The 16,251-nt window shown below is 38.6% G+C and overlaps 1 protein-coding gene across 1 annotated transcript; it reads right to left on the bottom strand.

The window, feature by feature from the left end:
- Positions 1–198: 198 nt before the first annotated feature.
- LOC134664710 (uncharacterized protein K02A2.6-like) lies at positions 199–3,846 on the bottom strand. The gene has a single exon (XM_063521456.1). It carries the CDS (start codon positions 3,844–3,846, stop codon positions 199–201), a length of 3,648 nt encoding a protein of 1,215 aa, XP_063377526.1.
- Between the last annotated feature and the right edge of the window lie 12,405 nt (positions 3,847–16,251).

Below are 16,251 nucleotides of genomic sequence, written 5' to 3'. Positions count from 1 at the left end.
ACATAGGAATATAAGTGAAGTACCTTCAGTTACTTTTTATCATAGAAAGTAAAAGAGTCTACCCACACATTTACATATATGACATATCTCCCCCCTAAGTAAGTATGTACTAATTTGACAAATTAACAAAAATAGAAACTGGCCAAAGCAGACAATCAAACTCCACTATAGCAAAACTAAATGAATCATTTAACTTGATTAGTTGTTACTCTTCCCTGGTCTATCGTAGGGAGCCTTAGAATGCTGTCTTGCTTTCTTACTGACTTTCCCTACAGATTGACTTGTTTCAATTGGAGGTATTCCCAGCATAGCAGCCCATTGATTAGAGCTAGGTATTTCAATGATTGTATCATCCTTATAATCAGCATCACTGGCACTCTCCATATCTGTACACTTGTCATTATTATCTTCATCTGGTGTACCTTCTCCCCTTATCACCTCATCTTCAGGCAACACTCTGTCGGTTACAGTTGAGTCTTCTGCTGTAGTTTTAATCAATTGATCAATGTGTCTGTTAACTAATGAACCATCTGTAGCTTCAACTTGGTAACTAGAAGGACCACCTTTGCTAACAACTGTTCCTGGCAACCATTTAGCGCCTTTTCCATAATTTCTGTACATAACTTTTTGGCCGATGTTGCTTTCTCTCCGTTTGACTTGTGCATTTCGATCGATTTGCTGTTCTACTTTTTTATGAGCTATATTATCGGGGTGAATCACGTCCAGCAAAGTGCGTAGCTTTCTATTCATCAGTAGTTCAGCAGGGCTTTTGTTTGTTGCCGAGCAAGGGGTCGACCTCAAACCTAAGAGCATGTTAGTAATCAACACATCCCATGGCATATTATTCATTTTACGCAACTTATTTTTTACCGTTTGAACCATCCTTTCAGCTAAACCGTTTGTGGCAGGATGATAAGGCGCAGTCTTAGCATGTTTTATTTTATTAGCCTGAAGAAATTGTTCCATTTCTGTCGATGTAAATGCTGTGCCGTTGTCAGACACAATAGTTTCACATAAACCATGAGTGGCAAACAACCCACGCAAGTTTTTAATGACTGTAGCCGAGCTTGTGTTAGGGACCATGAACACTTCAGGCCATCTAGAATAAGAGTCCACCACTATCAGAAAAATCTTTCCTTGAAAAGGGCCCGCAAAATCCACGTGTATTCTAGACCACGGCCTTGTAGGCGTAATCCATTCGTGACTGGTCTTAGGTGGCATGTGCCGATGTTCCAGGCATATGGAACAGTTCCCAATAAGCTTTTCAATTTCTTCATTGAGCTGTGGCCACCAAACATAACTCCTTGCCAGAGCTTTTGTTTGTACAATGCCATTGTGAGTACTATGAAGTACATGTAGAGTTGCTTTACGCAACGCCGGAGGAATCACCACTCGACAGCCTAATAGTATACAATCCTCCTGTAGAGATAATTCCGTACGATGAAGCCAATACGGCCGTAACTCATTATCAGTTATCTTAGCAGGCCAGCCACGGTATATGTGATTCATGACTGCCGCCAACGTAACATCTTTTTTTGTTTCTTTTGCTATCTGATCAGCATCAAAAGGGAAATCTTGTGGTGTTTCCGCTATGAGTAAAATCTCGCTGAAATCTTGTTCCGGTTGATCAGGCACTGGCTGTGGCCATCTACTTAAACCATCGGCGTGTCCGATCTGGGGTCCTGGCTTGTAGATTATTTCGTAGCTGTGCGCGGTCAAAGCCAGAGCTATTCTCGTTAGTCGAGGTGATATCATGCCAGGCATTGGCTTCTTCGGATCAAAAATGCCAAGCAACGGCTTATGATCTGTCACTATTGTAAAGGAACGTCCGATTAAATAATTGTGGAATTTTTGAATGCCAAACATGATCGATGCCGCTTCTTTGTCGAGTTGAGAATAACGCCGTTCATGAATATGTAGCGTCCGCGAGCTCATGGCTATAGGGCGCTCCTGACCGTCGTCCATCACGTGCGCGAGTACCGCGCCCACGCCATATTCCGAGCTGTCACATGTCAGTAATAAACGTTTATTCAAATCATAATGAACTAAAGTCATATCAAACGACAGTAAGTGTTTGGCCTTTTCGAATGCCGTCTGTTCGATCTCTGTCCATTTCCACGCTTGAGTTTTGTCGAGCAGCCGATGAAGAGGTTCAAGCATCGTAGCTTTATGTGGTATGAACCTCTCATAGAAGTTGTAAAGACCGAGAAAAGCCTGTAGTTCGTGTACATTTTGCGGTTCCGGAGTGTTTATAATAGCTTCCACTTTACTTGGCGCCGGGTGTATACCTACGGCATCAATAACGTACCCGAGGAATTCAACCTTTTGTCTGGCTAACTTACACTTGTTCCTGTTGAGCCGAAGACCAGCTTTACCAATACGAGTGAGTACCTCGTCCAAGCGCTGCCACATTTCGGAGAGGGTGCGACCAGATATGATGATGTCGTCGATGAGGACCGCCACCCCCTGTATTCCGGCTAACAATGCTGTCATCAATCGCTGAAAGATACCCGGACTCGCCTTGACTCCAAATGCTAGACGATGAACCGAGTACAAACCTTTGCATGTATTCAAAGTAAGTAGTTTAGCCGTCGCGTCGTCGACGGTCACCTGTGTATATGCCCGGTTCAAGTCTAGTGTTGAGAAATACTTGCCCCCTGCAATGGTAGCGAAAACTTCATTAGCAGTCGGCATCGGATAGGTATCCGATTCTGTAGCTTGATTTACCGTGCTGCGGTAATCCCCGCACAATCGTATGTCACCTGACTTTTTTATAATGGGTACGACTGGAGTCGCCCATTCAGAAAAAGACACCGGGCGAAGTACCTTTTCGTGGACCAATCTATCAATTTCTTTTTCCACACGATCTTTAATAGCATATGGTACTGGTCGCGCTTTAATATATTTAGGCGCAGCGCCCGGTTTCACATGAATGGTCACTGGTTGCCCTCGGTATGTACCTAATCCGTCTTTAAATACCTCACTATGTCTTGCCATAATCGTATCCGTATTATGATCGATGTCTAAGTTCAATACACTGTCATTACTGTCAACGTTCAGTGAGAATTTAAGCGGCGCAAACCAATCGCGGCCTATAAGGTTAGGACCTTTACCCTTAGCGACATAAATACTTAAATCACAAGTAATGTCCTTATACTGCACATGAAGAGTCGTCTGCCCTATCAACTCGAGAGGCGCGCTCGTCCAGGTGCGTAGCGCGATCGGCGGCTGCGTCAGTGGCGGCCGCGCCAGCGCGCGCCACGTGCGCTCGTTCACGAGCGAGTAGGCTGCGCCCGTGTCCACTTGCATGCGTTGCTGCACGCCGTTCAGCGCCACCTGCACGTCGAACGGCGGTACGCGGCTGTCCGCGCCCACGTTGTAGATACCGCCGATGTATTCATCTTGCTCTTCTTGAGTGTGTGTGTAGTTAACGGTCCTGTTGCCACCTTTTTTCTTAGCAAGGCATATTTTCTCCAAATGTCCCTTTTTCTTGCAATAACGGCAGATTGCGTTAGCAAAACGACATTCTCCTCCGTGGTGATCTCCACATCTGTAGCACAACCTGGTGCTTGTACCGCCGGAAGTGCGCTTGGAATGTACCGCGTTGACATCCATGGGCTCCGGCGCAGTGGACGCCGCCGCCGGCTCGGTGCCGCCGGCCGTCGCGCTCGATGTGGATCCGTCGGAAACGCAACTACCTGCCACGATCATACGAACGTCTTTCTCCGCACTCTCGGACGAAAGTATCGCATCAACAACGTCTTTGTAACTGAGTTTATTCTTTTTTAGCAATTCATATTGCAATTTATGATCGTTCATACCGCACACAAGACGGTCGCGTAGCATTCGTTCCAAGTCTTTGAAATTACAAAACGAACCAATTTTCCTCAAAGCCGTAATATATTCAGACGCTTTTTCGCCTTGTTTTTGGTCTCGTTTATAAAACTTATATGACATTGATATTTCATTGGGCTTCGGGCTGTAATGTTCAGTTAAAATAGTTACAATTTCACTGAATGTCACTTCACTCGATTTTTTTGGAGTAATTAATGCTAAGCACGTCTCAAACACTTGTGAGCCACACACTGTAAAAAAATTGGCCTTTTTTGCATCGTCCGTACTAACACCATTGGCCTCAAAACAATAGTTTAACCTATCCAGGTAATTTTCCCAACAGTCTGTTTTAGGGTTAAACTCATGAAATTTCACTGCTTGTTTTGACATCTTGATAACAATATATCCACTTTACGTACGTCGCCACTATTATGTCCAATAAAACACTGTTTAAATGGAAATAACTTTTAATATGCTAGGGAGCACATATTGACACGACTTACATAGGAATATAAGTGAAGTACCTTCAGTTACTTTTTATCATAGAAAGTAAAAGAGTCTACCCACACATTTACATATATGACAGGTACTAAATAAGATTAAAACTTACTATTTTAGTTGTTTTAAATAAATAAATAAATAAAATAAATAAATATTATAGGACATTCTTACACAGATTGACTAAGTCCCACAGTAAGCTCAAGAAGGCTTGTGTTGTGGGTACTCAGACAACGATATATATAATATACAAATACTTAAATAGATAGAAAACACCCATGACTCAGGAACAAATATCTGTATCATCATACAAATAAATGCCCTTACTGGGATTCGAACCCAGGACCATCGGCTTCGCAGGCAGGGTCACTACCCACTAGGCCAGACCGGTCGTCAAACTCACTTGTGTTGTTGTTGTTGTGACTCAGGGTCGCAGTCAAATGACTTGTCAAGATAAATATTTTATTAGATAGGTAAGTACTTATTAATAAACAATTTTTTTCTCACCTCTTCCGACCTTGATCCGGATACACTGAAAACAAAAAACATACACATTATAAATTGTCATAGTAGAATTTTATTACACTAAGGCCCACTTGCACCATTCCACTAACCCGTGGTTAACCGGTCAAACCTGGAGTTACCATGGTTACCAGTATAATTTGACACTAGCGGCTCGATTCAGAAAATGAATTAGATTTCTACTAGACTTCAACAAGTTAATGATATGGATAATTTAAAGATATTTGTAAGATAGATATGTCAAATTTGACGTTTCCGCGATTCTGGAGGTCCACTTGAACGATTTCAACAAGTCATGACTTAGATATCCAAGTCACATCTAGTCGATATCTAATGTAGATCTAGTTGATCCCTAAATCGTCTCTGGATCTTGTGATTATCTCGAAATCCGAATAGGCCTGTTGGTTAACGTTTTAAACTCTTAACTCCAGGTTAGTGGGATGGTGCAAGTGGGCCTAATAAAGCGTCCTAGAGTCCGTCTAAGTTTACTCTGCACTGAATTTGATGATCGACAAAGTGCGGCAGTTCCACAACAAGCATCATATTTTCACAGATATTTCTCAACTTTGTTATATACAGAGATGTGACTTATTTGAAATACTTGTATTTAAAATGCAAATACAAAATGCAAAATACCTATTTTGTATTTAAATACCTTTTGAAGAAAACTATTTTGTATTTTATTTGATATAGTTTTTGGGACCTATTTTCAAAATACAAAATACTTTATCATCATCATTCTCCTGCCCTTGTCCCATTCACTTGGGGTCGGCGCAGCATGTCTTTCTCTTCCACACCTCTCTGTCGCCCGTCATTTCATCATTCACTTGCATTCGTTTCATATCATCTCTCACACAGTCCATCCACCTTTTCCTCGGTTTTCCTTTCCTCGTACTTCCCTCCACATTCATTCGTAATACCTTTCTCGTCACATGACTTTCATCCCTCCGCATCACATGCCCGTACCACGCTAGGCGATTTACCCTTACTTTTTCTGTTATGGGTGCAACTTTCAGGCTTCCTCTTATATACTCATTCCTTATCCTATCCATTCTCGTCACGCCACACATCCATCTCAACATTCTCATCTCCGCTACATGCAATCTCTTTTCATCCGTCACCTTTAGGGCCCAACACTCTGATCCATACATGACGACAGGTCTTATGACTGATTTATAAATTTTACCCTTCAACCGAAGAGGCATTCGGGCGTCGCAAATGGTTCCCGTAACCTGTCGCCATTTCATCCATCCTGTGCTAATCCGGTTTTTCACGTCACGGTCAATATCGCCATCGCACTGTACGAGCGAACCGAGGTACTTAAAGTCGGAGCAGACCGGCAGTGTAACGCCGTCGTCGTCGTCGTAAGTATACAAAATACTTTATAGTAGGTAGGTAATGTAGGTAGGAATTACAATCTCTTCTGATGTTACAATCCTGGCAACTCTCTCATTCTTTTAACATGGAACTGTTGAATCTGTTTAGTAACGTCGTACATGACCACAAGCGTAGCGAGTGGTTAAAAAAGTGGAATCTTGACTGTTGGGAGGGTTTCAAGGCACGAGAGGAGAACAAACTTTTCTGCCCTGATGAAACACAAACGAGACGTTTTCATCACACTAACGAGAGGCATTATACTAGCTGTGAAACATTCCAAATTAATCCTTTAAAAGTTGGCCGATAAAAACCATCATCTATACCCAGGGCTCGGAAACCGTTCTCAACGCTCAAACCGGTTTCGTTCATTTGCCCGGGAACGAAATGGATTTCGTTTCCGTTTGCGGTTACCGGTTAAAGAACTGTTCTTTTGAAATAACGGTTTACACCAATTACGTTCTCGTTTCGTTCTTGAGGAACGAAATAAACCGGTTAAATTGAAAACGTCGCAGCAAGATAAAATGAGTATTATTATTTGTAACCGGCAGAATATCAGTGCTTTCCTCGAAAAAGCGAAGCGTATCGCTGCGTAGGAATCATTTTGCGTCCTGCAGTACGCTGTGTGCGCCGAAATATGTTTTTTTTTTGTTTATTGCTTTTTATTACTTTTCTACTTATTAATTAATTAGTGTATGTTTGTTACATGTTTTTTCCTGTTTGTTAATAAATAGTTTCCGATGTTTTATTTTATAATTTTAATTTAATATTTTTTATAGCAGCTTTAGAATGATTATAGAAAAAGGTATTATTAATTATTTTTATTATTTATTTTAATCAACCAATTATTTATTTATACAAGAAAACGAATCAGTTTTATATTTGCCACCATCAATTAACCCATCTGCTTGAAAATTTAAAAAAACCGGCCAAGTGCGAGTCAGATTCAATTACACAATTTTTAACAATGTATTTTTATGTGAAACGAGTGAAAAACCCGTAGGGTCGGATCAAAAATGAAGTAATTAAGTCCGACTTACGCTTGACTGCACATTTCTAAAATGTTTATCCTAAAATTATATTTGGATTCTCACAATGAGCTCTTTTATTTGATACATATCGACGCCCGAAAGCAAACACGTAGTAACCCACAGAAGGTCAAAAAATTTTTGGCACGTATTTAACCGGTCAACTAAATAATTGAATTTGGGTAGTTTAAAAAAATAGAAATGGGTACTAAAATTAATAGTTTGGCAACAAAAACGGAGCCTTAAAATATATCAATATGATTTGTATTTTAATGCAGTTACAGCTTTTGATTATTTTTAGGCAGGTACCAAGTATTTATTTGGCGACCGAATTATTATATTGAAGACCATTTGTGAAGCATATTTTAAAAAGAAAACGGCTATCTATTCATTCAAAAATGAAGTTCTTTTAAAATATTTTGTTTGGTCATTACACGGTCAACCTAACACGCTCCTCCTCGCTTCGCTCGTCGTCGCACCTATCTGTTGACTCTAGCAGAAGACAGTGGTAACTATTGAAATTAGTAATTAAACATTTAAAGATCTGGTGGTATAACGGCCATTAGGCGTTTCATGATTAGTAATTTCGACTATAAGTACACTGACCATTACGTATTGGTAAATTAATATGAGGTGTTTTGTGTAAAATGTGACCAACATTAATTAACTGCTTCACTGCTTTCGTGTTAAAATACTACCTAGCTGAAACGACATGCTCAGTTATGACTATAGTTGATTACTTAGGTGTGAAAAACTAGATGAAAGCTAAATTTTATAATCGCTTTACCATATTAGTTGCCAATTTATTATTTTAGTCGCCAACCTACCACTTTAAGTTCCCCATAATTTTTTGGGTGGCTTGATTTTGCTGCCAGTTTTTTAATAATATGATGCTTATATTTGAGGCTAATATATTTTTTATGGCGCTAAAATATTAATGCACAGCCAAATTATACTATTATATGCCCAATGAAAGTTCCTGTTTAATATTTTAGTTGTCCGGTTAATAATAAGCAAAAAAAAATTATTGCATTTTTGGAATCTCCATTTTTTTCTGCGTCGATAAGTCGAATCCACGTGCCAAAACGATGAAAAATGGGGAAAATAGGAACACAAAAAGTTCTCCTTTTTCTTGAAAAGTACTCACGCAAACACGCAGTAAATAGCAAAAAAACTCAAAATTTAAATCATTGTATTTACAGCATTTTTAATTCCATATAATTTATACTTTTGTCATGTACAACCTCCGTTGGTCTGACGCAAGTGTAGGTTACTACGTGTTTGCCGCTCATGAATGTGAATGTCTTGCAGTTACGCTATTTGGTGGGAAATAATGTTTAGTCGAGTAGTGGTTTAACACAAATTCACACACTATTAAAATATGAGAGACATGTCTTTTACTACGTTTACAAGGATCAAGTAAAACTAACCACATAATAATTACTTCACTGTTGTAGGGCGTAAGGTTTAAACTTGTGCACCTTATTTCGTTTTAACGCGGCTATCGAGCCATTACTGGAACGTTTGCGCCGTCGCTCAGTGTGGTTCGGGGGGTGAAAGTGAGTCGACGTGTTTGTAATCAAGTAAAATATTACGGGGATTTTGGATAAAGTGATTATTTTTATTTAAGAAAGCAAGTTTTTTTCAATTGTAAGCATGTAAAATTGCAATTGGTGTGTGTATCGATTTTATGGTTTTCTCTTCTTCTTCTTTGGTCGGTCCCTCATGTCTGAGGATCGTGGTCAGTATCAGGGTTGCATCTAGAGCGGATGATCTGTCTCCACCGGTTTCTGTCCAACGCGTCTCCGACGACCGTGTAGAAAGCAGAGGATGACGAGTCTTTAAGTTGATCGGTCCATCTTATTGGTGAACGACCGCGTGATCTCCTGCCTTCGGTGTGTCCAATCACTATCAGTTTTTCCAAACTTTCGTCACCTCTGCGCACTGTGTGTCCGAAATATGATAGTATACGCTGTTGGCATATGGTGGATAGACGAGTTTTCACTCGGAGCTGGGTTAAGATTGATGCATTAGTACGTCTTGCCGTCCAAGGTATTCGCAACATTCGTCTCCAGCACCACATCTCAAATGCATCAATCCTTTTTCTCTCTCTGGCCAGGATAGTCCACGTTTCCACTCCATACAGGAAGATAGGGAATACTAGTGCTCGTATCAATCTGATCTTGGTTTTGATACCAATTCCCCTTTTCTTCCAAATGTTATTTAAACGGGTCATAGCATCCTTTGCCATCCCGATTCGCCTTCTTATCTCGGACACACATTTGCCATCATTGCAGATTTGGGAACCCAGGTAAATATAGCGGTCGACTATATCAATGCCAGGAATGTTGCAGGTGACATTTGCTAACTTTCCGGCTCGATCCACCACTATCACTTTGGTTTTCGCTCTGTTCACAGCGAGACCTACGTTGCCACTTTCTAATTCGAGTCTTTGAAATAATTCACTCATGTCTTCCATTGATGTTGCCAAAAGAATGGTGTCGTCTGCATATCGGAGATTCGATAACCTTTTCCCACCAATAGGGAAACCCTTGTCCCAATTTTCGATGGTTTTCCGAATGATGTATTCTCCATATATGTTAAAAAGTGCAGGAGACAAGATGCACCCCTGTCTCACTCCCTTTTTTGTTTGGAACATATTGGAGCATTCAGTGCCTATTCTAATGAACGAACGGTTTTCAGCGTACAGACTCTTGATCAAAGCAACGAGGTGTTCAGGGGCTCCCATTTCGAGTAGAACATTCCACAGTTTGTCCCATTACACGCAGTCGAAGGCTTTCTTGTAGTCAATAAAGCACAGAACCAAGGGGCTGTTGAATTCCCTGCTCTTCTCTATGATTTGTCGAACGTTTAGTATTTGTTCCCGCGTTCCTCTGCCCTTCACGAAGCCTGCCTGCTCTCTTGGTATCTGTCGGTTATGGTTTTATGTGACTTAAATAAAATTTGGTCTTATGGTATCTGATGGAAGTTTGTTTTGTCTAAAGTGGACTTTTATTTTATAAGAGGATGTAGAAACCACTTTTTTTTAATCAAACGTCGTTGTTATACTTTGGTTAGATTTTGATCTCCCATTACGTTATGTCTTTTCCAAAGTGGACTTCTTATTTTTTAGTTGGTTCTACAATAACATTATAAGATTTAATTATGTTCTTGAAAATTAAACAAAAGTTATGTGTTTTGTTTGGTCTTAAGAATGCTTATATTGATTTTAAAACTTCAAATCATCATAATAGATGTGTTATGTTCTTTTATGAATCCCGAAAACATCTTCACATTTTATAAGTATACATTGGAAATGTCGTGCAATTTACTTTAAGATGCCATTAAAGTCATTTTTAAGGGTGTGGTAAAATTTTTGGCAATACATTAAATGCATTCTAAATTGCTTACAAAAAGAAAAAAAAATACTGTTACAGCATTTTGTTCACCCAAAATTTTTAAACCACAACGTTTACTACTTTATTACGGATATCTTTTGTCATATTCAGGAGGATTACTGCGTTTTTTCTGTCCATACAAATTTTAAGGAAATGCTATCCCATACATTTGGTACTGGCATTTACTACTAGTTTGCGCACTGTGTAAAAAAGATCAAAACGTAGTAACCCACAAAATATGGTCTTGTAACTACTTGCGGCTAAATTTATTTAAATGAATTTTTCAAAAAAATTTTGAATATTGCACCCAATTTTGAGTTAGTTATTTTAATAAACAACGTAGTTATGATTTTTTTTTTTCAAAACTCGAATAGTTTTTCGTCTCTGGTAAACAATTTGGGTTTTGTGGGTTACTACGTGTTTGCTTTCGGGCGTCGATATCAACACGATTTAGTTTGAACTTTTTTTTTTTTATTTTTCTCATTGACCCCCTAAAAGTGGCCCCATGTTTAAAATTCGTTTGTTTACAGTACATGTCCGTCTTTGGGTCACAAAATGATCTTCCATTTTTCTTTTCAATGGAACATCTGGAATTTATAATATAAATCTATCCTAATTGGTCATAAAAAAGGATTAACAAAATTCAAAATTAATATCTATAGACAATAAATAATTTGCACGCCAGCGTGTCAGCATTGTTTGCTTAATGACGTCCACCAACATTTAATTTTCTTTTTTATTTGCATACAAAATGCAAGGAGGAGAGGAGGAGAACCTGCTAATACAATTCAGAGCGTTATATCCCTTCAGACTAGGATCATCAAAAAAAATGTGTACCCACTTATTTTACTTACAGTTGTCAGAATCGAAATTATCGGTCTCTTCTTCATTGAAAAATGGTTCACTGTCCGGAACATATTTACAACTTTGTGAATCAATTTTAAATGTAACAAAACACCACCAACACCAACAGTCAAAACTCACACGCCCAAAAAGTATAAAAAATAAATAATTCAGTCAGCAAGCAGCACCGTCAAGTCAACATCGAGATCGAGTACTTAGAGCCGTTAGAGCGGGTAGCCGGGTAATGTATTAATATTGTAGACGGCTGAGATTAACCGGTATTATATCGTTCCTCGAGAACGAAAACATTTCGTTCTCTCAACTAACCGGTTAGAAGAGAGAACTAAATTTTAAAGTTCGCGTTCCATCAATTAACCGGTTTATTAATGAACGAAATAATATAACGGTTTATGAACGATATTAACCGGTATATCAATACCGGTTCCGAGCCCTGTCTATACCTACATCCTACCGGTTAATATGAGCAAACAACTAGAATTTGCACTTGAGATAGAGGATTGATTTCAAAGAATAAAGAGTCTTTTCAACTCGGAAATTCCGAGTAAATACTTTTTAGTTCAGACTAGGTATTCACTATTCAGAGTACCTTTTATCGAAAAGTATTTGTATTTTAAAAAAGTATTTTGAAAATACCTATTTCGTATTTTGTATTTAAATACAAATTCAAAAACTATTTTGTATTTTGCATTTGAAATAGTATTATCAAGGAAGTATTTGTATTTTGTATTTAAATACTTTTTATAAAGTATTTTTCGCATCTCTGGTTATATAGTTAAAAAACTTAATAGCTTGGTCTGACTCTATAGTTCGTTTTTTTAGCATTAGAAAGGTAAACAATCTTGACGTATCTTTTTATTGAAAAACACTATTGAATAATAAGTCACGGCAAATATGTAACAAATATGAATCATATGCGATTAACTATTTACATTATTTTGCTATCATAAGTAATAGTTACTGATTTTTAAAAGCGTTTTTGAATTAAAAGACACGTCAAGATCGCGTCTTTATTTCTAAAGCTAAACGAACTATAGTGTTTGCAACATAGCTAACAGGGTGCGTAGCCAACATGCTAATCGTTTAAGATCCGTAGCGAACGAAACGCAGTCACTGTCGCACTAATATAGAAGAGCGATAGAAACACAAAGCGTTTCGTTAGCAGCTGCTAATTTAAAATTGACACACGAACAGCCGTATATTATGTTATTCAACAAGGACAAGAAATCCGAGTTTTTGTGACCTACCATTGACACCTCATGGCCTTCCTTGTCTAATCTTATAAGCCAGCAACGCATTTTGATTTAATATTTGTTAATGTTTTGAGCTGGTACAGACTGCAGCCCGACTGCAACTTGTACGGGAACTGCACGGCGACGTTGCAGTTGGTGTGCAGTTCACGTGCAGTTCCCATACAAATTGTAGTCAGGTTGCAGTCTTTCTATATCGGCACTAAGACGATCGTTAACGTCGTGTTAAAACCAGTTCAAAACCTTAAAAAATAGTATAATTTGAATCGACTTCCATGTATCTGTTTTACTAATGTGACTTACAGTTTTTAGGGTTCCGTACCCAAAGGGTAAAACGGGACCCTATTACTTCGCTGTCCGTCCGTCCGTCCGTCTGTCACCAGGCTGTATCTCACGAACCGTGATAGCTAGACAGTTGAAATTTTCACAGATGATGTATTTCTGTTGCCGCTATAACAACAAATACTAAAAACAGAATAAAATAAAGATTTAAATGGGGCTCCCATACAACAAACGTGATTTTTGACCAAAGTTAAGCAACGTCGGGAGTGGTCAGTACGTGGATGGGTGACCGTTTTTTCTTTTTTGCTTTTTTTTTTTTTGCATTATGGTACGGAACCCTTCGTGCGAGAGTCCGACTCGCACTTGCCCGGTTTTTTATAATAGTCGTATCATGGGGTCAATGTACTGTTGGAATAGGAAACCTTTTGGCACGCCGCGCAATAATAACGCGTAGAAATATAGACATATTATATACTTATGCTTAGTAAGGTGGTGGTACAGTCACCTGCAATAATATGTTACTCTTCGAAGGCCGAAAAAATATGTGACACGCTCTTATGGCTCGACAAATAAGATCATGTCAGATATTTTTGCGGCCTTCTTTGTGTAACATATTATTGCAGGTGACTGTACTGGTGCTCGACGCGGTCCCAGTACATGTCATCTTGAAACTTAAGTCATTGTCAATAGACGTGACAGCAGGGTGTCATCTATTGGCCATTAGCATGTCGAGCACTAGTACCACCACCTTTACGGTTACCATCAGTTTGTCACTGACATAAACGCCGTCGAGAACGTAATTTACTTTCTATACATCTCGCTCGCACTCGCATATTAGTGCAAACGGGATGTATAGAAACTAAATTACGTTCTCGACGGAGTTTATGTCAGTGACAAACTGATGGTAACCGTACTTATTTGCCTATTAACTTACCGTCAAATGTGCTACTTAATTGGGTAATTGTGCTCCAACAGATACTTCATATACGAGTATATCACAACCTCTTTTATTTAATGTTATTACAACATGATAGTAGTGTTGTGATGTCTACTTTTAATAGGAATAAATGTCAAATCAACATACTAAAACCTAATAGGTAGGTAATTAAATGAATTATTATTAATTAAGCGAGCATATTTTGGGGCAGATTTTACAGTACTTAAGTTAAATAGGTAAATACGTTTGATTGCGTTATGTTTCTTAGCTATAATAATATTATTTTTGACGCACCTATTATATTAAAGTTCGAATCAGGCGGCCGGTAGTCTTTATGTTGTACTTATAATTAAATTGTGTATTTCTATTAATATTAATTGTGTAATGTATTACTAACAATTAATATGGGCTTAAGTCTGAAATAAATGATTGAATTTAATTCAATAATAGCCGTTTCACTGCCAAAGGTTATTAATGTCTTCTAGATAACCTTTGTGTAGCCGAGATAGCTTAAAAAAATAAACGATTTTCGTAGCGTAGGTGATGATATTTAAACTGATAAGGAGGACAGACTAAAATAAAACGAAATACATAAGTAAGGTACGGATATCAGTGATAATTAAAAATAAAAACTAGACTGCTTGATTATAAATGTTTATTGACATGTGAAAGAGCAAGGCCTACTTGAAAAATAATATATATTAATTATTGATTTTTGTATATTTAAGGATGAGTTTCGTAAACTGCACTTTGAAGGGACAATGTACTAGGGGGGAACTATTAACTCCTTATAATATTGTTACATTCATTCCCATAGGAATTTGATATTTAGAGGTATGGCAGCAACACCATACGACTACTACAATGTACGTATTATGTACACACATATGCCAAATTAGCTTGTGACGACTATCAGGCCAATTCTTATGTACAGTCAAGGAATTTAAATTCCGACCCATTTCGTACTTTGTCACAGTGACAATCAATATGAAAGCCGCTAGAGACCTCATACGGTTGTCACTGTGACAAAGTACTAAATGGGTCGGAATTTAAATTCCTTGACTGTACACCGACATTAGAATCGGCCCGATTGAACTTTAAGATACTTACGTCAATTAATAGATCTAGAAACGATATGGATTAGATATGCCAGTGTTTAATTTTATGTCGTATCTTCAAACAAAAACGTCACTTTTGACACTGACACAACTAGTCGATATCGTTTCTAGATCTATTAATTGACGTATCTTAAGGCTCCTCTTCACGTTGGGCCAACGCCAACGCCAACGAGGGACGCAGCCATGTGGTAGAATGAGATAATATCACTTGCTCCCTCTAACGCATAAATGCGTCCCTCGTTGGCGTTGGCGTTGGCCCAACGTGAAGAGGAGCCTTTTAAGTTAGAATCTGGCAGTATGATATTTGAATCATGTTATTTAGTTATCGTACATCTCGCTCGCGCCAATACATGTACGGACAAGTACGAGGGAAATGCACGATAATTGAATGATATCAGTTAGACGTCATTCGGATACCAGTATAGGTACGTTCGAATTGGCCAGTGTATATAATTTTCGGTAAACGCGACAACACAGGAAGGTTTCACGCTATTGTCGCGAGTAAATAACTGAAACTCATTTAACTCCCAATTATCCTAAACAAGGACAAGCAAAAAACAACTTTGTAAGCTTCCGGCAGAGTTCAGAGTTGAATGAAAGCATTCATGAAATATATACCTATATCCTTGCGGTAGCAGATAGTTAATATTATGTTTTTGTAACGGTAACGGAAATGGGACATATGCAAACCACATATGAAGTTTGAAGATTTGACAATGTGCGGAGCATTTTGGGATATCCCAATTAACAAAATATATACCGGGTGTGGCCCGTAACACGAGCAAATAATTAAAACATAGTTTGTAGTCCTCAAACGGTGACACTATTATCCTACAACTTTTAAAAATTATGAAGTACATATTTCTCTCTCTTTGGTCGGTCCCTCATGTCTGAGGATCGTGGTCAGTATCTGGGTTGCATCTGGAGCGGATGATCTGTCTCCACCGGTTTCTGTCCAACGCGTCTCTGACGACCGTGTAGAAAGCAGAGGATGACGAGTCTTTAACTTGATCGGTCCATCTTATTGGTGAACGACCGCGTGATCTCCTGCCTTCGGTGTGTCCAATCACTATCAGTTTAAACACATACAACAAGTACATATTTAGACTCCCTATTTTTCATACAAAATAAATATTATCTTCAATGGAC

This window comes from Cydia fagiglandana, chromosome 5 (assembly GCF_963556715.1).
Source record: "Cydia fagiglandana chromosome 5, ilCydFagi1.1, whole genome shotgun sequence".
NCBI classification, from domain to species: domain Eukaryota; kingdom Metazoa; phylum Arthropoda; class Insecta; order Lepidoptera; family Tortricidae; genus Cydia; species Cydia fagiglandana.
Note: the sequence above shows the minus strand (reverse complement) of the source record. Positions and strands in the feature narration are given on the sequence as shown.

What these genes read in the sequence shown, in the direction of transcription:
- LOC134664710 (XM_063521456.1), bottom strand. Translation starts at nt 3,846, where the DNA reads ATGCTACGCGACCGTCTTGTGTGCGGTATGAACGATCATAAATTGCAA.